Source organism: Anoplopoma fimbria, chromosome 17 (assembly GCF_027596085.1).
Source record: "Anoplopoma fimbria isolate UVic2021 breed Golden Eagle Sablefish chromosome 17, Afim_UVic_2022, whole genome shotgun sequence".
Taxonomy (NCBI): Eukaryota; Metazoa; Chordata; class Actinopteri; order Perciformes; family Anoplopomatidae; genus Anoplopoma; species Anoplopoma fimbria.
This window is the reverse complement of record NC_072465.1, coordinates 1,770,156-1,792,881: the sequence shown is the minus strand read 5'-3', so window position 1 is coordinate 1,792,881 and position 22,726 is coordinate 1,770,156. Positions and strand designations below refer to the sequence as shown.

The window sequence follows — 22,726 nt, the reverse complement described above, 5'->3', positions numbered from 1 at the left end:
GTAATCTCTGCATTTCAATAACTTAGAGTAACTTCAGAATAACCAAGCAGTTCGCCAAAGGAAAGATGACCTTATTTATAAAAGTTTTCGTGGGAAGTTTACATTTTTTAAACTTGCATTACTTTCCCAGAAATCATATTGACTAAAACTGATAACCATCTGAAATTAAATAATGTGGTTGAAGCTAAATATGTTGTGGTTGGGAAAAGTGATCCACAAAATTGCTTGATAAATGATATCCAGTGCCTTTAATTAAATAGGAATTTTAATGGATACCAGACATAGGCGAGAGGTCTGAGACTACTTGTGTTTGTAACTCATATGTTTCATGACCCCCGTCTACCTCTCATGTAATTTTCCACTTAAAACTGTCCAGTGAAGCAGAAAGGCCAAAAAACAGCATGTGACATGCGCGACAACAACAAGAGGTAAAAAGCACGTACACCTGTTCAGCTTTCCATTCTTGCAATGCACATGCATTTTACAGTGTCATATATACCACTTGAAATTCACAGCATTTTTTAAACAATTAGTGTTACATGTTGTATTTAATTTCACTCAGAAGTGAAAAAAAAGCAGACTTCTTATTACTAGCCGACAGCCATATATTTTAGTTGGCTATTTTCATTACCTGGATGATTCAGCATACATACTTGTTAAAGGGCCTGTGCTGGCCCAATGTGGATTAGCCCGTGGGGGGCACAAAGCAGTTATGCCCTTTGGGGCCCCAATGAGGGCTTTCCCAATTGTGGGCTGCCCACAGAAAACCCACCAAGCCCCCTTGAATCAGTTAAAACATTGGTTTAACATTGTAGATGCTTAATCTGAGGTATTCAAACTTATTTATCATTCACATGTTAATGTTGCCTCAGCAAGAGGTCTGCAACTATTTGTTAAGAAGAGTTTGTTAAATAAGAATACTGTTGGACAGAAAAGTCTCATTCTGTCTTTTTGCATCTATTTCATTCTCACATAATTAAAAAGTGTCCGTATTGGACTCATTGTATGGCTTTATAACTTTGAACAGGGAGGAGCACATGTGCCCTGAATAATGATACTGATATGCTCCATGGCTTTGGAAGTAATGCTAGATTAGGCTACTGTAGGTAGTAAACTAATAGCCAGGCATGCTAACTTTTGCAGTTTACATATGAGCAAAAAAGCACACATTTGTTATCGTATTTTAAGGTGTGTTTATTTGCTCTCATGAATGTTTATTTTCCCTAATGTGAGCTGCAAATGTTAGCATACCTGGCTAACAAGCTTTTATGCATTGTGAAAGATATTGTAGGTATTTTATTCATGAAATTAAAAGCCTACCTTACTGAATTTGTTCTGCAAGCCGCTGGTGTGTTAGATCTGTTTTGACAAACTGTGGTTCTAAGGAGGGCCAGCAACATGGGGGTTACTCCCTGTTTATTTTCGATCCCTCACAGTGTCATGAAACTCTGAAGCTGGGTGATTTATTTTGCCACTTACAGGAGATCACTGCCAGTAGGTGGAAAAAGACACAGATTTCCGTGTTTGCCTAGATAGGTGGATCAGAAATATGGCTTTGCATGTAATCCGGGAGGTTTATGGTAGGGCATGTGCACCTAGCCACATCAACATCACAGACCACCGTGAAATATGACGGCAGGGCCAGGAGAGGGCTAAGCTGCAAGAGACAGCAGAGGATGAAAGTGATGGATGGGGAGGGAGGAGGAGGGGGAAGAAGATACAAATAAAAAGGATGTTATTTTGTAAGGAAAGAGGTAGTGATGAGGTTAAATAGAAAAAGCAAAGGATCAGATGTAGGAGGATTAAAGGATAAGGCCCAGACTCAGCAAAGCATCAGTTTATCGGATCTGTTGGGCACCTGACTGAAAAGAACAGATATCTGACTGCGCACATGAACAATGCATTGGATCAAACATAAGAATGATTGGGGGTTGCATACATGCTTGACGCTGCATTCCACTCTTTAATCCCTGATGGGGTGAACTTAATTTGGTGTCCACATTGTTATTAAAATAAGAGTAACTCCAGATGTGAAGCCAGAATCATGTGTAGCTTGTCCTGCACAACAACAATTCTCTTCAAAAATTCCTTGTTAATCTTAGACTTGTTTGTTTCACACATATTCTCAAATTCCCTATCTTCTGTTTCTTTATCTGTGAGCCCCAGTGAGTCTTTGAACAACTCCTTTTTGAGTAGCGTTTCATATCTAAGTGCTTCCCTCCAGCTCTTTCCAAAAGCTGGCAGTAAGAGAAAAAAAACAAAAGTTAAGTGGGCACTGTGTGGTAGATGGTATTTGCGTCTGAGATCTGTAATCCTATTATGGAAAAATGTATTTTCTGTGGTGCTTATTATAGGTTTTCCGAGAGATTATACATAGTAATTAGTCGACATGGCAAATCGTATTAGTGTAATGCCACAATTCTTTATAGCATAGACACTGCCCCAGTGACTTAAGAGGTCAACATCAAAAGGGAAGGAGAACTTAATGTTATTGCTTGAGTATCTTTAACTGTGCAATTAGTTTTCAGGAAAGCTAGATTAAAGGGACATTTTTAAGTTAAATCTGAATCCTATATCCAACATACATTTCCTTGAGTAAAGAAATTATTTCACAATAAATGCAGTAGGCTACATATCTTCATTCTTCATATCATCATAAATTATCACTCAGAGATATGTAAAAAGCTTTAATGCTGCAGCAACAGTGTTCACTGGCCCTTAACATTTGAGCAACATGCTTCAAGGCATCACATTGGTTACTTACTAGACTGACAAGACATTACTGACTTACTATCACTTCTGTATAGCTACTCAGGAAGCATTATTCATGCTGCCCACTCTTTCCGGCCAGCTCTCAAATCACTTAAACTCCTGCCAGCATACAATATATGCTTTAATTTCCTCAGTCTTCCAGCAGTGTTGTTGTATCTTGAGATAAAACAGGGATCACACATTTGCAGGCTAAACCCCGCCGTCTCCACAAATCAATGTGTCATAGAGTGGTCAGACAGACCCGCAGGATATGTGAGGTGTGAGACAAATATTGAAATATCATTCATTTTTAAGAGCTGACGTGTGTTTGTGTGTGTGTGTGTGTGTGTGTGTGTGTGTGTGTGTGTGTGTGTGTGTGTGTGTGTGTGTGTGTGTGTGTGTGTGTGTGTGTGTGTGTGTGTGTGTGTGTGTGTGTGTGTAAGAGAGTGCAGAGAAAGCTGGAAAATGAAAAATCCCCAGTGATATCATGTTTGCCACCACAATTGGATCGATTGGATCATTTTCACAAAGTGAAAAAAAAAAAAAAGACTCATCGTCAGCACAGACAACCTGAACCTAAAAGCAGAGTTGGAAAGCAGACCTGTAATCTGTAAAACAGTGGATTTGTTTCAAGGTTTTGTCAACATGTGATGTCTAAATAAGAGCCGTAACATGACCATTCCATCAAGGAGTTACGGACACAGTTGCTTAACAATAGGACAATGATGAATTTTTCTGATCTAAAATGTCTGGCAACATTGAGGAATTTTTGCTTTATGCCTGTTCCACCTATTCAGTCAAACAGATTTCAAGGCTGACCTTAATCATCTGCCCAGTAACCAACAGGATAGAACTGATAGCTTCAGTCAAGCTGCAAAAACTCTGAACCAGCCAACTGTCAGTCTGGGCCAAATTCAAGCAGCAGCCTGTTATCTGACATTCATGAGAGAGATCTTCCGATAAACATTCCTCTTGAAATAAATGAACCTAACTGACAAAGCAATTACTTTTCTACCTAACATTATTATGAGGAAGTGAGCATCAATTTAATATGTGAATGCCATTTGGTTGGTATTTACAAAACATAATTTAACAGCCGCTGAATAAAAAAACTGCTCAGACATATTTTCATGATACATCTGCTGTCATAATAGTTAAAATTGTTTTTTCTGTCTGTAAATATAATATTTCAGTTATTGTTGATTTTCTACTGTTTTTTTTTATTGCTTATTTATAATACTTGTTTTTTTTATTTTCATTTTTTATTTTTATCTTGTCTTCTTCTACTATGTCTCTTGTGTGCACTTTACTCTATGCTGCTGTAAGCCTGCAAATTTCCCCGCTGCGGGACTAATAAAGGATTATCTTATCTTATCTTATCTTATTGTAGTAAACTAAACTCTGATCAGCAAGCATCACGCAATAAGAGATACAAGAACACCATCTGATTGAACTGAATGATCCTTATTTGGCTAATGAATAGGGTTGGGACAAAAAAATCAGTATTGCAAGATATCATGATGCGGTCTCTTGAGATTTACTATGGATCAATTTGCTAGTGTATCGTGATATGCTCTGTTGTAATACTGGGGCAGCTGTGTTTTCTCTGTGCCAACTCTGAACTGTTTCACTTCCTGGAAGTTCAGTTTTTGCGGGGAATAGTTCAACATTTTGTAAAATGTGCCTATATTTGCTAGAAAAATGGACATTTTATGCGGAGAGAAACACATTACTCATATTGATTAAACCTCATGTAAACACATAATGACTTTTAATGAGAAAAATTGAATATTAATATAGATTTGGTTTGTTTCTAAGACATCTCCATCGGACACCTTTAACTTGGAACAAAGACTGTAAATGGGGGGGAAAACCAATAGGATGGCTCCGTCCAGATTAACAAAATTCCTCTACCATCTCCTCCACAGTTCACTGATAAGCACGTTGTATCTCATTTGTTTACCTGTACATGAAGACAAAAAGCTGTTGTTTTAACAAGGGTTTATGTCTCACACTATTTCTTCGGCAGGAGGCAGTGACTTCTAGTAATCTGCAATGGTTGCTGATTTACATGATGATTTGTGTGTTTGTGATGAAACCCCATACACTTTGGTACACATGGCTTCATTTCATTCATCGGAAATGAGTCATACTAGAAACATGCATATGTGCAGAAAATAGAGAAGATGACTAATTCTTGCTTAATGCAAAACTATGTTCCCATTTTAAGTAACAGCACACACTGGGCTCGGAGAAACTGTTTGCCTGCAGGGCCACAGGAAAAAGCTGAACAGACTCCCTGCAGGCTACTCCAAACAGATGAATGCTGTTTTCCTGGAGTGACAGAAAACCAATAGATGTTCAGAAAACATGTGTATCTGAAAAAAACAGGGACAGAGAACCACACTCATGTGAAACATTCACTACACATCAGGTACAGTACGTGTCGTCTAATGTCCATACAGACAGATACATTATAGGACAGACAAACTGCTTTGTTCTGTTCCTTTCTGCCCTCTACCTTAAATGTATTTGTTGTTGCTGAGGCTGAAATATATTAATTGATGGTCAGAGATCTATTTACAAATGTGATGTAGAAACTCGTCTAGAAAATATATGGGGGCCTTAACTGATATCCATCATCACTGCCCTCTGCTTCTAACCTACATGCAGCTACTGACCACAAACCATATTTATTATTCATGCCAGTGTAGGCTATAAACTGACATCTTTACTGAACGCTTAAACTGGAGATCCATCAACATTTAAATGAGATCCCTGGAGAACACTCTTCTCACCGCTCACTCAATCAATCAACAGCTGTCAAATATTGATGCTTTCAGCTAATTTTAGATATGAAGGAGATGGCAGTAGCTAAAAATGAACCCTTTCAAGTTATTATATTATTATGGTTAAAAAATGTCTGACAAAGGTTGGCTGCAAAACAATGAATGTAATCGCAAAGGTGAATCAATAGACATCAGCTAGAGTATAAAATATCAGCTCATTATCTTCATGGCAATTTAATTGATTGTATGTCCGTTGGTATTGTTAGGGTGCTGTGCAACTACGCCCACGGGTGATGTGGAAATGACAAACCGGTTCGCTGGGAATATTTTACAGTTGAGCTACTTTCTGCCAAAGAAATACTCCAGATGAATAATGTTACGTGCAAAAGTCTGTGGACTATCCAGAAACATGAAGGCTGATTCTGGAAAGAGGCTTTGCTGTTGAATTTATAAATGTACTACTAAATCCCAGTCAAACTTCTATTTAAATCGTTTTTTTAATAGCAGGAAAAAACCTGAGGCAAATAAGGTCAAAGCTGTCTGCTTGGCTCGATACGACTTGAGTTAGGGAGAAGATGTATTTTTTTCATCATTCGAAACTGAATCACAATTTGTAGGAATATCAATTATGTGACGGTTAATAATTAACCTCTGAAAAGCCTCCAGGTGAATCTGACTGTGAAATATAATTTTAAAAAATGTCATAACGGACTCAGTAACTCACAACAGCGAGGGGTAGATTTTAATAAGGAAATTCTGAGGTCTAGGGCGACAACAACTGTTATAAGAGATGAGATGCTGCATGGTTTGCTTTGATCTTAATGTGCATTTTTTTGGTAGCAGTTAGCATGGTATTTACATATTTAGAGGTGGGAGCCAACACTGGGTGAATGTCAAGGATCCTTAAATTAATCCCTTTACACGTCTTCATTTAGTGTTGATGGCTGATTACACCACAGGGTTCTGATTTGATTGCCTGTGATTGGCTAATGTAATCACACAATAACAGAGGAGAAAGATTGTTAGACTGGATTGTCAGACTGATCTGCCCTAAAAGGGATGTTTAGATCAAAAAAGTCTGTTTGGCAGCTACTTGAAATGAGCAAATGAAATGTAGTATATCATCTGCATCTCCCTCAGCCTGTTGGCTTTATAGGATTTGACCTCCTGGCTGTTCCTGTCATTTGCGTCCAGCGTTTCCTACCTGCAACACCTTGAGGAGATCACACTGAAAGTGTGGTCTGCTAAGTCTCTCTCTCTAATTGATGTACTTTCTTCAAATATGTTGAGCATAGAGGTTGCCATGTTTTTAAAAACATGGTCCAGCACAAGGTTGCATACAACTAGATACGCTTACATTATCAGTTGCCAGTGAATTCATAATGTATAGAGAAACTGAACATAGGTGACGGCCCCTCTGATTGGTTCCTCTGCTGTGTCATGTGCTTTCTTTCTCCAGGGCTGCAGACCTCAATGGGGAGTTATCAGAGTCAGTGGACACACCTGGACCCAGTGTGCTGGTTGGCGATCTCCTCTCATGCCTTTTGGTTGCTTGTCTTTGTTTTTACAGCTCAACACCCATACAGCACATTTTCACATATCATCTCCCTACACTACTTACTTTTTAGATGCCAGTTGTTACTTTAATAAAGTTTTCTTTATTTGCTTTTCGTTTTAGGGATATATGTAGTTGGAAAGCCACTGATTGCAACTCATCATTAAGATAACATAAAAAAATCTAGCAAATTTTGCCCTGGCAGGTGGCAATTTAAAAACTACTGTCAAGTTCACACATTAAACACATTGAAATGGAAAGTACCCCACCAGGTGTTGTTTAGCTGTTACTACAATCAAACCAATCTTTTTTTTTTTTTTTTTTTAAATGTACATATAGTTTGTCAAAGTAAATATGGGTGTGACCATTTGAATGTGGTCTGAATATTAATATTCTGTATGAACAGCAGCAGGTTGAAATTGCAATACTGTTGAAATTGAAATTGCAATACTGTAATTGAGAAAAAGATGCGATCTCCAATGGGCTTTTATCGCTGCAGATATTTTGACTTAGTAGGAAAGGCACAGGTGTTCCTAATAACCAGTAAACCGTGAACGTGAGCCAGGTTGCACAGTACCATGAGTCATTTTATTTTATTTTTCACACCTGTGCTTTTCCCAGTGTGATGTCAAGATGTGAAGAGGGCACATTGCCCCTAAAATATTTATTGGGTGATGATTATTAAAAGTTCCGTGGCTACATTTAATTTTGGAGTTTATCTTCTGATGCATGTTGACTCCCTATCACGACTCACTTGGGTACATACAGCGGGTAAAAGTATTGAACACGTCACCATTTTTCTCAGTAAATATATTTCTAAAGGTGCTATTGACATGACATTTTCACCAGATGTCAGTAACAACCCAAGTAATCCATACATACAAAGAAAAACCAAACAAATAAATTCAGAAATTAAGTTATGTGTAATAAAATGGAATGACCTGGAATGACAGGGGAAAAGTATTGAACACGCTTACTGAAATGTATTTAATACTTCGTACAAAAGCCTTTGTTGGTAATGACAGCTTCAAGACGCCTCCTGTATGGAGAAACTAGTCGCATGCATTGCTCGGGTGTGATTTTGGCCCATTCTTCCACACAAACACTCTGACACATTGGTAATGAGACACCTTTTTATAGGCCATCAGTTGGGACTGAACCAGCAGGTATTAATTTGCACTGACAAGGGGCAGGATTGCTTTCTAATTACTGATAGATTTCAGCTGCTGTCTTGGCTTTCCATGCCTTTTTGCACCTCCCTTTCTTCATGTGTTCATGTGTTTTCCCTGTGTCATTCCATTTTATTACACACAACTTAATTTCTGGACTTATTTGTTTGGTTTTTTCTTTGTATGTATGGATTACTTGGGTTGTTACCGACATCTGGTGAAAATTTCATGTCAATAGCACCTTTAGAAATATATTGACTGAGAAAAATGGTGACGTGTTCAATACTTATTTTACCCGCTGTAAATACAGACGCATCGCAAATGTTATAAGTAACTCCTGAGCTTTCCCTTAAAAGACTAACCAGAGTAACGTCTGAATGCTAAATCCTGCTCAGGCATAAAACATTTCATGTCAGATTTTTAAAGCTAGCTCTTTGCATTTCATATAATACAAAACAATAACAATGGATACTCAATTACTACTTTATTAAAAAATAACATTTAATACGCAATGATACAACACTGTACATTAGTGTGTGCACGCAGGGGGAGCAAAGGTGTCCCAGAGAAGACTGTGAGTGAAGGGCTGCTGGTCAGCTGTGAAGACTTGCTGTAGTTGTCTCATGCTGCATTCATCACGCACGGAGGGTTCCCTGGTGTGCATCGACTGAGCTCTGACACACTCTGAAGGTTTGATATTTCATTTAGTTCATCTTCTTGCAGGCAGTTCAGATGCAAATTTTTATCTTTTGAATTGTTATTGACATGTAAATGTTTGCAAATGCAGGGACAAATTCCATGGGAAAACTCACAAACCCTGAGCTTCTGACTTTTATAATAGCCGTTTCAAGTCAGACATTAATATTTCTGGTATGCCCCTCATGTCATGAATGCAGCATTAGTCCTGAGAGGAGAAAGGTGACTGTAGTGTATACTGTTCAGGGAGTCAGTCCAAGATTGGTAGAGGAAGTATCTGATTCCACGACAAAGAATCAATCACCTTGAAAAGCAACCACAACCATGCCCACTCCAAAATAAACCTCACATTTCGATGAAATATTGTGGTGGAAACACAGGTGAATATAAATCTTTGCAGACTGAGACCCTGAAGAACCACGGATAGATTCAGCTAATACTGTAGGGCCCTATTGTAGAGTGAATTTCTGCACCGTTTCAGACAGATGCCATAGTGCATGTCATTAAAAAGAAATCACCACAAATTCCAAAATGAATGGTAGATCGAGACCAGTGGTATTTTACAGAATATCACGTAATGTCACACAATAGTGGAGCAGTCTCACAATTGATTTATCCATATTTGAATGGACAACGTGAAGCACTGAAGATGTGAGATGGCAGTATTTAGCTCTGCAACAATGTAACAGCACTCAGAAGAAAAAGGAAGTTAAAATAAAGACTAAAATGGAGATTAAGTGCTAGGTCAGACTTCTCCTTGTAAGTCAGTCAAGCTTAAAAGTTCAGTGGATCTGTTGTGAGCCTAAATTGGGTCTTTTTGTAATTGCTTCATAAAAAATTGAAACAGAAAAAAGACTACTGGCAGTGTTACTGGCAGATGATCATTTGTCAGGCCCTCAATTCTCTAGTTAATTGAGAAAATGGAGATCACTTCATGCACTGACTCTCAATCTTAGGTCCTAAAATAACAATTACAAGATAGATGTCAAGTAAGCAGATTTTAAACTGTAAACTTATGGATATGAAGTGACTGGTTGATAATGAGCCATGAACATGTTGAACATTGTTGCATTTCTCAATGCATCTCAGTATCAAGGCATGTGTGGAAGACTTCATCATGCTAATTATATGACTAAGGAAAGACTAGATAATTCAGTAAAGCTAGCTAATAACTCAAATTGTGTCTTAGAGATGTAATACTCAGTGACAAGTACAAAATTAAGTAAATGACATACTAAACTGGCTAATACAAATTCTATTGAGGGACCATGGCATGGAGAAGTGTTAGGTTAGATAAGAAACTTTCTCCAAGAGTTGCAGAATCCCTAGTTCTTGGAAAGTAGGAAGAAAAAAGCTTTGTTTTAATGGCAGCGTTTTTAGCTTTTTGTAGGAAATTTCCTTCATCAATATGATTCACAAACTGGGTTGTTTAACGACACACTTGCATTATTGCCCTGAGAAATATGATCCCTCGCGGCTATGGGTCTGGAGATGCCTTTTGATTTTGTCAGAACGGCTGAAGCATTTGCCACACACAGGGCAACTGTATGGCTTCTCCCCAGTATGGATCCTCATGTGTACCTTCAAGTGAGCCATCTGTGTGAAGCCCTTTCCACAAATTTGACAGCGAAATGGTTTTTCTCCTGTGTGGCTACGCTGGTGCTCCTGGAGTCTGCCAGAGGAGCTGCAGCATTTCCCGCATACACCACAGCGATAAGGTTTTTCTCGAGTGTGCACTTGTACATGCACATGCAGGTGGCCAACGTGACTGAACGCCTCACCACAAACCTTACAGCAAAAGGAAGAAATGTGGCCTTGTAAGGGGGATTTTTGATGAGGGCAGTCCACGGCATTGGCTCCTTGGTTGCGCATGTGAGAGGCCTGTCCTCTGTTGCCTCCACTTCCATTTCCCTTAACACCAACCATCTGTCCTCCATTCTCCACCCCGATAATGTCAATGTTGTTCTCATTTGAGCAGTTTGGGTTGACTGGTGCGAGTGGCTGGGCACCGCTGTTGGAAGAAGTAGAGCCTCTGTGGCCTCCTCCACTCTCTACCTTTACGTGTCTTGAGGAGCCTCGAGATCCAGGATCCCTCTCCCTGTTCTCAACACCTTGACTCTGAGGGAGGTTGGATGTGTGGGGTCCCTCCTGAGGATACTCGTTAACAACACGCGGGGGAGTGAACAAGTTCTCTGGTGTGCTGCAAGAGCCATGGCCACGAAGCTGATCTTCTCCTTGGTTGGCCCGCAGATCTCTTTTATCCTTAATCTGAATAGGGATGCGCTCTTCATGCCCCATGCTGGGACTCCACTCACGCCGTGGGTGCTCACCATCCTCCTCGTCCAACAGCGCCATGGACGGACGATCTGCCAACATAACAAGAGAAAGAGATCAGATGAAATGATTAACTTTTTTGCATGAACATAACAGTGTAAATGGCACATAGCAACACTTGTTGAACTATGAATAAAGACTTTTTCCACTAAAAAAAAACAAAGGAGCTGAACTCACTTCTTTGAAACATTCATTTGGAATAGAATTTAGAATTGATACAATAGAACTGAGCTGGTCCACATGCAGTACCAGTGTTTCTCCCAGGTAACTGTGTAGCAGAGGTGGTAATTCAACAAAATCCTTACGCATCTTGTTTGATGATCAATTTAGTTCACGTAAAAATAAATAATGGCCTTAGCAGTAGACTCTCTCATTTAATGTATTTAAATATGCCATAAAAAACAGTCCAGGGAAAGCATGAACATGTATAAGCATGATCAAGAAGTACTACCCTGAGCCTTCCTCGTAGCACTTATTGCATTCGTATTAGTTGTTGCATTTACTGTATTCGTATCAGTTCGCTGCACTTATTGAATTTGTATTTGTTTACTGCACTTATCCTATTCGTAGTAGTTTGTAGCACTTATTATATTCGTATTAGTCTGTTGCAATTATTGTTTTCGTAGTAATTTGCCTCTGCACTATACTTTTGCTCTGGTTTATGCTTTAAGATGCTTGTTTAAGAAAGGAGATGCACTTATGACTTCTGGTGACTAGTAGTTCTCTTGAATACCTATGTTGAATACACTTCCTGTAAGTCGCTTTGGATAAAAGCGTCTGCTAAATGACTGTAATGTAATGTAATGTAATGTAATGTATAATAAGCAATAACACAGTATGTGATGCCTACAGAAAGCATCTACTCCTTTGATGTAGTGTTGTAACTCTATGCCATTCATTCAGTGTCTACTGCACGTAAACAATCTGTGCAAATAGATTGAAATCAAGAGGGCAATACTTATCATACTCATAACTAATAACAGCACTTTTAACAACACTTCCAGCAGCTTCAGGGTCTACTCTGTGAGGATGGGGAGGAAACAAACACCAAGACAAGACAAGAGTATAGTGTGAGTCCGTTTTGTGAGTGCTCACATGTGTCTGTCCTGCCCTGAATGAGTACACAGACTACTAGAACACACACATAGCTGTATGCTAACTAGCTAGTTGGCTAACGAACAAAGGCAGCTAACGAGCTAGCCGCTCCACAACAACAGCAGCTGAGCTCAACTAGCTCCCCTGCAGCTAAAGTTAACTTATTCTAAAGTGAGAGGACACTACTGGGATACCAGTTCTTGGTTTGTTGCAGGGTTTTAGTACGCGGTCTTTTCCATTTCACTACCTGGAGCCGCCGCACAGAGTTGGCAGATAGGACAGAAAAGGGGCGCAACTGCTGCTAGCTTAGCGATGCTAACCTGGCGGAGCTAGCTTAGCGATGCTAACCTGGCGGAGCTAGCTTAGCGATGCTAACCTGCGGAGCTAGCTTAGCGATGCTAACCTGCGGAGCTAACCTGGCCAGATCTCGATCCCTGCGTCTCTCAGCCTGCGTCTCAGATGGTCGTTCTCTCGCTCCCTGATGGCGATCTCCTCCTGGTACTCCAGGATGGTGTCCTCCACAGATTTGTAGATCTCCTGGGCAGCAAGCATGAGACGTTCAGTCAGAAATACGTTCAAAAACTGCAGTTTGGTCATTTTCTTGGGTTGCACAGAGCTCTTGCTATCATCCAAAATGGACCAAAAAAAGATGCTCGACCCTATCACGTGACCTGGAGTTATGTCTTCTTCTTCTTCTTCTTCGTCTCCTCCTTCCACATCGGTCCCCAAAGACTTTGTGGGACACTTATTCTGTTGTTTATAATCAGGTCTCAGCATTACATAATCTAGTGTACAACCTGTTACTATCATTCCAAGAGAACATTTCTTTCTACAATCAACACTTGAAATGATGAAGGCCAAAGTAGTACAAAATGTAAACCATACTTTGGTGTTTCATTTTTTACCTCTTTACTTAAGATTTCATTTTTTTTTCCTTTTTACAAAAAGTACCAAAACACTGGCAACAAGGAAGATCTTGGGTAGATAATAATGAGAATAAATATGAAACAAAATTTAAATCATACCCCCTAAACTAAAATGAAATCTGGTTTGAATTGAAATCAAACACTTTTACAAAGCTTGTTTACAAGACGTTTATCTATAGAGGGAACCATAAAGTGCATCTTTGGATGGATGGGAAAAACAACACTGAATGGAAATGCTTTTGGTTTAAAAGGGCCAGTAGGTTTTACATGAATATCAGTCCAAATGTTGAGACGCTCAGTCAAAAATACGTTCAAAAACTGCAGTTTGGTCATTTTCTTGGGTTGCACAGAGCTCTTGCTATCATCCAAAATGGACCAAAAAAAGATGCTCGACCCTATCACGTGACCTGGAGTTATGTCTTCTTCTTCTTCTTCTTCTTCTTCTTCTTTCTTCTTCTTCTTCTTCTTCGTCTCCTCCTTCCACATCGGTCCCCAAAGACTTTGTGGGACACTTATTCTGTTGTTTATAATCAGGTCTCAGCATTACATAATCTAGTGTACAACCTGTTACTATCATTCCAAGAGAACATTTCTTTCTACAATCAACACTTCTTGGCCTTTGCAAATGACAAAGTAGTACAAAATGTAAACCATACTTTGGTGTTTCATTTTTTTACCTCTTTACTTAAGATTTCATTTTTTTTTCCTTTTTACAAAAAGTACCAAAACACTGGCAACAAGGAAGATCTTGGGTAGATAATAATGAGAATAAATATGAAACAAAATTTAAATCATACCCCCTAAACTAAAATGAAATCTGGTTTGAATTGAAATCAAACACTTTTACAAAGCTTGTTTACAAGACATTTATCTATAGAGGGAACCATAAAGTGCATCTTTGGATGGATGGGAAAAACAACACTGAATGGAAATGCTTTTGGTTTAAAAGGGCCAGTAGGTTTTACATGAATATCAGTCCAAATGTTGAATAAGAATTTGTTTTGTTTCTGATACCAACACTTTCTTTTTTTTTGTATGAATTATCATGCAAGTATTTTGGCAGATTGCTGTGTCTTTGATAGATAGACCCCACATGGTAGGGATGGACTTGCCATGAATTTCTTACAGTGCAACAAGAGTCCTGACAAGGTTTTGCTGTATTTTGTTAATTTGTCAATGCTATACTATATTTATACTTATCTGCTCCTGATAGTTTCTCTAGATAAACAGCTTGATGCTTAATCGGACATAACAGGCTCTAATGGGAACCTGATGTGGTGCAAGCAGCACATATTTGGTAATTGTGTCAGTGCAAAGCCAACAGATAAGATAAGATAAGATAAGATAAAATAAGATAAGATAAGATAAGATAATCCTTTATTAGTCCCGCAGCGGGGAAATTTGCAGACTTACAACAGCGTAGAGTAAAGTGCACACAAGAGACATAGTAGAAGAAGACAAGCTAAAAATAAAAAATAAAAAATAAAAATAAAATAAAAATAGTATTATAAATAAGCAATAAAAAAAAAAACAGTAGAAAAAACAACAATAACTGAAATATTATATTTACAGACAGAGAAAAAAACAACAACTATGCTCTGTGGATCTGCAAATCAGGTCATCAGAGACACTCAGCTGAGCTCAGAATATAAAAAATGTCTAAAAAGCTAGCTGTCTCCTGTCTATTTCCTGTCAAACCCCTCAATCAGTTTTCTCAAAGCAGTAAAAACAATCTTACACCTTTAAATAAAGCTACAATAGATATCTAATGAGACATCTTTTAAATCTCAAGCATACATAAAAACTCATCCATCATTGTCAAAGTCTATAATTAGAATCAGTAACATAATTCAAAATGCATTAGTTAATGGTATTGGATAAACAGAGTAGACGGGACGCAGCTTGTCATCTAGCTAAATACTTGAAAGAATTGTTAGACCATTTAGGTATTGGCCTTATAATAAGCTTAACAGGTGGTTCTCACTTTTGTGGTTCTCATTCCTGTGCAAGCACCTAGCTTTGACATTATTGCATTAAGCCCAAACAAAGTATTCTGCATCTTTGTTTGAAAATGTGCAATCTGAGCAATAAAAGAAGTTCCAAATATAAACAAACTATGTAAGGTATATACACATGAAGTCTATACTTATTGTGTGAGTATATAGTGTGTGGATTATATATCATTACAGTTACATCTCAATCACATGTATCGTCAAAATTAAAAAACAAGTACCAAATATGCTATATCAAATTTAATAACATATAAAGCAATGGAAAATGCTAATACCTTAAATATACAAAAAATGTATACGTGAATATCGTGATATGAATATCTAAATTATGTAGCAGATACTTAACATGACAATAAAAACACTGTGCAATAATAGTTAAAATAGTTTTTTTCTGTCTGCAAATATTATATTTCAGTTATTGTGTTTTTCTACTGTTTTTATTGCTTATTTATAATACTTGGTTTTTTTTTTTTTTTATTTTTATCTTGTCTTTCTTTACTATGTCTCTTGTGTGCACTTTACTCTATGCTGCTGTAAGCCTGCAAATTTCCCCGCTGCGGGACTAATAAAGGATTATCTTATCTTATCTTATCTTAAACATAAATACTAGTGAAATAAAAACATGGTGATACAAAAATATATTAAAATGCAAAATATCTTGCATTTCCAAAAACTATAAGTTTTTTTTGCATTTTACATCATTAAATAACAAGTCAGTAATATGGTCTTCCAATAACTTTTCCACATTCAGTCATATATATACATTTTTTATCATCACTTAATTATTTAATGAGAAAGATGACATGACCGGAGGACTGGCTTCCTCTCACTTGATTAAATGTTAAGTTCATCAAAAATTAAGATTTAAGAGAAACGATTTTTCCAAAGAAAGTCAGCGTCTTGTTTTGCATTTCAGATTATATCATTCATTCTCAATATCACTTTACATTTTCAACTAAACCTTTAATATTTTCAATTTCATTTTACCCATTTCTTTTTCCTTTTCAGTTTCATTATGTCCTGATTATTCCTAGTAGTGTAGTGAAAGGCTGCACAACCAACTCTGCTCCCAGCAGACCACATGACCACATGACAATAATAACATGACAATAAAAACCTGTGCAATACATTACACATTACACTGTGCAATAATAGTTAAAAAAGTTAAAAATAGTTGAAATGGTTGTTTTTTTTTTTCTCTGTCTGTAAATATAATATTTCAGTTATTGTTGTTTTTTCTACTGTTTTTTTTTTTTTTTATTGCTTATTTATAATACTTATAATACATTATTATGAGGAAGTGAGCATCAATTTAATATGTGAATGCCATTTGGTTGGTATTTACAAAACATAATTTAACATGACGCTGAATAAAAAAACTGCTCAGACATATTTTCATGATACATCTGCTGTCATAATAGTTAAAATTGTTTTTTTTTTTCTGTCTGTAAATATAATATTTCAGTTATTGTTGATTTTCTACTGTTTTTTATTGCTTATTTATAATACTTGTTTTTTTTTATTTTTCATTTTTTATCTTGTCTTCTTCTACTATGTCTCTTGTGTGCACTTTACTCTACGCTGTTGTAAGTCTGCAAATTTTCAGTTGTTGTTTTTTCTACTGTTTTTTTTATTGCTTATTTATAATTTTTACATGCGGATAATAAAGGATTATCTTATCTTATCTTATCTTATCTCTTAAACACGAATCCATTTACAATTTGTATTCAATCATAACCAAAACATTCTCCATACTCTCCCATAGTCTGAATCTCTCGGGTGAGTGTAATACCCCTCCAGCCCGACAGGGGGCGAAACCTTCATCCACACGCCAACACAACCGGAAATGACGAACCGTCAAACTTGCTCCCTTCTCCACGTGTGAACGCAGTGCAGCACATTGGCAGGTCGGCAGCTCCACGATGAAGCGACCGAGTAAGTAAGCGCTGATGTTAGCTCATAAATACATATTTTAAGGCTTTATTTTTCGATTAATACATCCAAGCGAATAAACTACCTGTAACAATCGCTAACATCCACCATTTGTTATTCTAATTTAGCTAATTTTTGACTAATATTAACTGTTCAACCCACGTTAATTCAACTGTTTTACTTTTATCTTCAGAGTTAAAGAGAGCAAGTAAGCGGGTATCATGTTCCAAACGCTATAAAATACAGAAGAAGGTAAGTTTTGACTCTTATTATTACTTTGAAGATGCACGTTTTCAGCGTTTTGGTCGATGAGGCCTTCCTGAACGACGTGCTGACGTTGCTGCTAAATCATTCTCGTTTTGACTAAATTAAATGTCTGTGATAAATTAAATTACATTCTATGTGTTTAGGTCCGGGATCACAACAGAAAGTTAAAAAAAGAGGCAAAGAAGAAAGGAGTTAGCAAGCGAGTGAAGAAGGATCCCGGCGTGCCCAGCAGCGCTCCCTTCAAAGAGGAGGTCCTCCGAGAGGCCGAGCAGAGGAGGCTCCAGGTTAGCATCACGTGGTCTTCTACATTACATTATATTATATTATATTATATTATATTATATTACATTACATTACATTACAGTCATTTAGCAGACGCTTTTATCCAAAGAGACTTACAGGAAGTGTATTCAACATAGGTATTCAAGAGAACTACTAGTCACCAGAAGTCATAAGTGCATCTCCTTTCTTAAACAAGCATCTTAAAGCATAAACCAGAGCAAAAGTATAGTGCAGAGGCAGATTACTACGAAAACAATAATTGCAACAGACTAATACGAATATAATAAGTGCTACACATACGCTTTTTAAAAAAATAAATAATGTAATGTCACTTTGATTCAATTCAATTCAGTTTATTTTGTATAGCCCAGAATCACAAATTACAAATTTGCCTCAGATTACAATCTGTGCACATGACATCCTCTGTCCTTAGACCCATCCTCTGTCCTTCCCTCACATCCTCTGTCCTTAGACCCTCACATCCTCTGTCCTTCCCTCACATCCTCTGTCCTTCCCTCACATCGGCACAGGAAAAACTTAAAAAACCCCTTTAACAGGGAGTAGAATTATAGCCATGAAATGGCTATAATTCTACTGTAATAATGAATAAAATATTTTTTTAATAATGAATAAAAATAAAAGATGGGCTGCCCAAGATCATCTCAGCCTTAATGTGTTTTTGGGAAACATTTCTGAGTGTTTTTAAGTATGCTGTGTTGGACTGCTGTAATGCTCATTAAACAGTTACTTGCGTCTCACAGATTGAAGAGGTGAAAGAGAAAAAGAAACAAGCTAAGAAAGAGGAGCGAGCCCAGAAGAGGAAAAAGGAGAAGGACACTGCAAGTAAAGAAACAGAACCCAAGGCCAAGAAGGCTCGACAGGTAAAAGGCAAACACTAAAATAATCTATCGGTTCATAATTGTATCGCTATACTGTTGTCTTAATTTCATTTTTTTGGGGTCTTCTTTCCAAAGGAGGTGGTTGTAAAGCAGTCAGAGACACCATCTGCCCCAGACAAAAACGCAAGACCATACCTTTGCTCTGAATTAAATAAGGTAAAACTTCCCAATCCCGGTCAGAGTTTTGCATTAGAATATGAATAGCTTTCAGTTGATTATCTTTAGCCTGATCTCTCTCACTGCTTTTTCAGGTAATTGACGCATCCGATGTAGTAATAGAAGTCCTTGATGCCCGTGACCCACTGGGGTACAGGTGTCCACAGCTGGAGGAGGCGGTGCTGCAGAGGGAAGGCAATAAAAAACTGCTTTTGGTTTTAAGCAAAATAGGTAAGTGGACATGAGACTCTGCCACATTAACTTATAGACAAGAACAGATCATTATGAGCAGGTTTTTTTCTTTCTGTTGTGGAGTTGAATAAAAAAAAAAGGCTTCTCTGGACTCTAAATGTGGTTGTATATTCTGTGTTGTAGATCTGGTACCACAGGAAAATGTGGAAAGATGGATACAGTGCTTACAACAGGAGTTTCCAGTGGTGGCGTTCAAAGCATCAACACAGATCAAGGACAAAACAGTGGTAGGTGCATTTGACACGTCAGTGATCCAGAACATGTATTTAGACTGCAATATAATTGGAATTTTTAATAGTCAGAATTTAGATAAATTGTAATTAAATTGTGTGAGGGGGCAATTATTAACAATTTGAATACAAAAGTAGTTTTATAATTTTCTACTTGAGGTGGGAAGTGAAATGTTCTCCTCCCCTCTTAAAGTTTGGATTTGTTTATTACTAAAAAGAAACATGTTATTACATTGTTGTAATGTGGAGGACTGAGAAGGTTGAACGGCTCCTACCGTGCTGTTATAACTGGTTATAGCCTCCAAAAGTAACACACAAACCACTCAATAAAGTGGCTCTGTCTCAAGCAGAGCTGATATGTAGTGCGTTTGTTAACAAAACCAAAAAAAAGTGTTTTCAGAAATATTTTCCAGTACATGCTTTCTTGAAATGCCAACCAAAAAAATTGTTCATTTGGTATTGGAAACTAAAACAAATTTTACTTGTGTGGTTATGTCATCAGCAAGCCAGGAAGAGCAGGTTCGTGGCCTCCAATGAAGTCCTGGACAGATCCAGAGCAGCTGCCTGTTTTGGAAACAGTTGTCTCACGGAGCTCCTTTCACGTTTTGCTGTTAACAAACAGAATGAAGCTTCACTCAAAGTGGGGGTAGTTGGTAAGCACAGCAGTTGCAGTACATAAAACTGAATTTTGTTTGACACTGTATATATTGTCGGTGGTCAATTCTGGTTGTGTTCATTTCTTTGAATTTGCTCAAAGTACATAATCTCTTTTTACGCTCAGGTTTTCCAAATGTGGGGAAAAGCAGTCTTATCAACAGTCTGAAGGGGATCCTTGCATGCAATGCTGGCGTAAAGAGAGGCATTACAAAGTAAGTGATGAATAAGCAAAAAAAAAAAAACGTTTCCTCTAAACCGGTTTCGACATTTTCTTTGGAATCAGTATTACAGTGAATAGTGAGCAGAATTGCCTATTACAAATTGTAAGCATAATGCATATTACTGTGGGATTTTGTTCATATTATTTGAAGTTCCAATTAACTTAATACTTGTAGTCTACCCCAAAAGTCAAATGTTATCTGTTACCACCCCTCAGATCCATGCAGGAGGTGCACATCTTAAAGAATGTGAAGCTGATAGACAGCCCGGGAGTCCTGGCATCACCAGTCAACCCACCAGCCTCCATGGCTCTGAGGAGCCTGCAGGTGGAGGAGGGCCAGGAGAGTAAGCTGGAGGCCGTCAGGACTCTGCTCAAACAGTGTGACCACAGCCAGGTAGGAGGAGCTCCCATCACAGGAGAGATTTGTAGAGTAATGTGTGAGCTGGTTAGATTGATTGTGTTGTGCTTTTGTAAATGCAAATTGATTTTTAATTAATTCCAGGTCGTGTGTTCTCATGGTTTCAGATCATGCTTCAATATAATGTCCCAGACTTCAGAAACTCTCTGGAGTTTTTAACTCTTTTCGCCAAAAAGCGTGGATATCTGCAGAAGGGTGGAGTCCCTAACACAGAGCAGGCAGCCACAGCATTCCTTGCTGACTGGACAGGGTGAGTGTTTGTATATTACAAAGGGTGGGCAGCTGTAGTGCGTCAGTGTGGAAATGAGGACAAAAACGCAAGTCTAGATTTTATTATGAAGACTTCTAATCCAACTCTGATCCCAACACTGTGCTAGGATAACTGTATTATGTAAATGAATAAAGTAGGCAGGTAGTGCTATGTCTACATTGATCTCACTGAAGTCTGTGTCTCCTCAGAGCCAAGGTGAGCTACCACTGTAAGGCGCCGGAGAACCCCAGCCTCCCTGCCTACATGTCCGATGCTGTTGTTGCAGAAATGCAGAACGGCTGGGATCTTAACAATTTGAAAACGGCCAACGAGGAAACTCTAAAAGGTAATGGTGGTGTTTGGATTCCTTTAACAGCAAGTTTGCGGTAGGCTTTATTTTATTTTTTTACAAGTGTTGGGTAGTGAGCAGGGCTCACATTTAAGCATTAACAGTCAGTCTGCTGTGTAAACTGATTTTTCTACACATTCTGTGTAAAGAGCAACATCGCCTCTCGGAGCCAATCATTGGCTCTTAGACTTTAGACTTGTCAAGTTACTGCTGTTACTGCTGAAAGAACAGTCCTTTGTTTATTTTGCTAAAAAACGTTTGCTTTTTAGGTGTTAAATTCCCGAGCCAGGCCAGCAGTATAGGCTTCCTCTCTAAAGGCCCAACAGCAGGCCTCCTGAGTGTCGTTGATTCCTCTGAAGAAAAACCTGCTGCTGCAGAGATGGAGGCAGAGCAGAGTAATGAGGTAATAACAAATGTTTTTGTTTTTTAACTGCAAGACAAAACTGATGCTTAAAATCATGCTAGCAGTCTGGTCGCCAGGAAATGAGGACAAAAATTCATGTCTTGATTTGTTTATGAAGACTTCTAATCCAACTCTGATCCTGCTAACTGGACCTTTCTCATTCAAATCCCTTTGCATCTTGAGGATTGTTGGACTTTGAATAGTTGAAATATTTGCTTTTTCTGCAGGCTGTACCAGGTGCTGAGGAGGCAAATAAATCAGAAGCACCAGATAAACCACAGAAGGCGCCACTCAAAAGTAAGTTCTGTTTTTAAAAACAATGCTCTTAATTTCTTAAAATCTCCACCTAGTAGGGCTTATTTTTACATATCTACTTATCTTCCAGAACAACCAGGCCATGTGCAGTTCCAGTCTGTCCCCATTGACATCAGCCTTTCTACAGCAACAACGGATGACGCCTATGACTTCAACACACATTTTAAATGAACTTTGTATCTCTTTTGTCTGGGGGACATGCAGACAAACACGAACATGCTGATATAAAGAATCACTTTCAGGGTGCCTTTGACCACCTCATGACAGGCAAAGTTGATTCAGAATCAGTTTGAAAGGCTTCAGGGCAGTCGTTGTTCTTGCCCTGCCTTTAAACGTTGAATCTGGAAGACGGTGGGACAGTTTACAGACAAGGACTGTCCGTTTATCCTAGACAACATTTTTCAGTTAACTTAATTGAATAATTTGTCTAGGATTTGACTAGCAAAACAATGAACTTCATCTATTATGTGGTCATGTATATATCCACTTACTACTTCTTCCAGTTGTCGGTGAATAATCGCCTGCTTTAAATGTCCAGAGGTCATTTGTAATTTTGGTTTTCATGCAAAATACTGTATATAGACGATGTACTATAAATGTAATAAACCCTCTACAAAGCTTACATTTTTGATTCTTGCTGTATTTTTCCAAAACCATAATTTACACATCAGTTGTTGAATGTTGTTGCAACCTCTTCCCTGCATTTTCTTTGCTTTTGACCCCCTATTTAAGGAAGTATTTTAGTACACTGGACACAATCTTGGAAATG

The 22,726-nt window shown here is 38.0% G+C and overlaps 2 protein-coding genes and 2 non-coding genes across 5 annotated transcripts; 3 read left to right on the top strand and 1 right to left on the bottom strand.

Moving 5' to 3' along the window:
- Positions 1–8,742: 8,742 nt before the first annotated feature.
- LOC129106072 (zinc finger and SCAN domain-containing protein 22-like) lies at positions 8,743–13,085 on the bottom strand. 2 transcript variants are annotated; one of them, XM_054617389.1, is made up of 2 exons: positions 12,806–13,085; positions 8,743–11,326 (listed from the first exon to the last, which is right to left on the bottom strand). In XM_054617389.1, the coding sequence occupies exons 1-2, from the start codon at positions 12,984–12,986 to the stop codon at positions 10,407–10,409; spliced, it is 1,101 nt and encodes a 366-aa protein (XP_054473364.1). In that variant the 5' UTR covers positions 12,987–13,085; the 3' UTR covers positions 8,743–10,406. The 2 variants fall into 2 exon arrangements, with proteins under 2 accessions (XP_054473364.1, XP_054473365.1); XM_054617390.1 differs by having other exon boundaries at positions 12,793–12,876.
- A 4,100-nt stretch (positions 13,086–17,185) lies between these two features.
- On the top strand, positions 17,186–22,579 carry gnl3 (guanine nucleotide binding protein-like 3 (nucleolar)). The gene is made up of 15 exons (XM_054616314.1): positions 17,186–17,262; positions 17,453–17,511; positions 17,670–17,810; positions 18,570–18,689; positions 18,783–18,863; positions 18,959–19,094; positions 19,239–19,342; positions 19,848–19,998; positions 20,127–20,214; positions 20,439–20,616; positions 20,748–20,890; positions 21,100–21,236; positions 21,509–21,642; positions 21,870–21,939; positions 22,028–22,579. The coding sequence occupies exons 1-15, from the start codon at positions 17,250–17,252 to the stop codon at positions 22,126–22,128; spliced, it is 1,656 nt and encodes a 551-aa protein (XP_054472289.1). The 5' UTR covers positions 17,186–17,249; the 3' UTR covers positions 22,129–22,579.
- Positions 19,590–19,726, top strand: LOC129106514 (small nucleolar RNA SNORA47). The gene has a single exon (XR_008531849.1). It is a non-coding gene; the product is annotated as a small nucleolar RNA SNORA47 (small nucleolar RNA).
- LOC129106512 (small nucleolar RNA SNORD19) lies at positions 20,939–21,013 on the top strand. The gene has a single exon (XR_008531847.1). It is a non-coding gene; the product is annotated as a small nucleolar RNA SNORD19 (small nucleolar RNA).
- Positions 22,580–22,726: the final 147 nt, after the last annotated feature.

Bases quoted from the DNA above. Each gene is read 5' to 3' on its own strand.
- gnl3 (XM_054616314.1), top strand. The intron at 21,237-21,508 runs GTAATGGTGGTG...TTTGCTTTTTAG, and splicing joins CAACGAGGAAACTCTAAAAG to GTGTTAAATTCCCGAGCCAG. The intron at 21,643-21,869 runs GTAATAACAAAT...CTTTTTCTGCAG, and splicing joins AGGCAGAGCAGAGTAATGAG to GCTGTACCAGGTGCTGAGGA.
- LOC129106072 (XM_054617389.1), bottom strand. From the start codon at position 12,986: ATGACCAAACTGCAGTTTTTGAACGTATTTCTGACTGAACGTCTCATG. The intron at 11,327-12,805 runs GTTAGCTCCGCA...TTATGTTGGCAG, and splicing joins AGGGATCGAGATCTGGCCAG to ATCGTCCGTCCATGGCGCTG.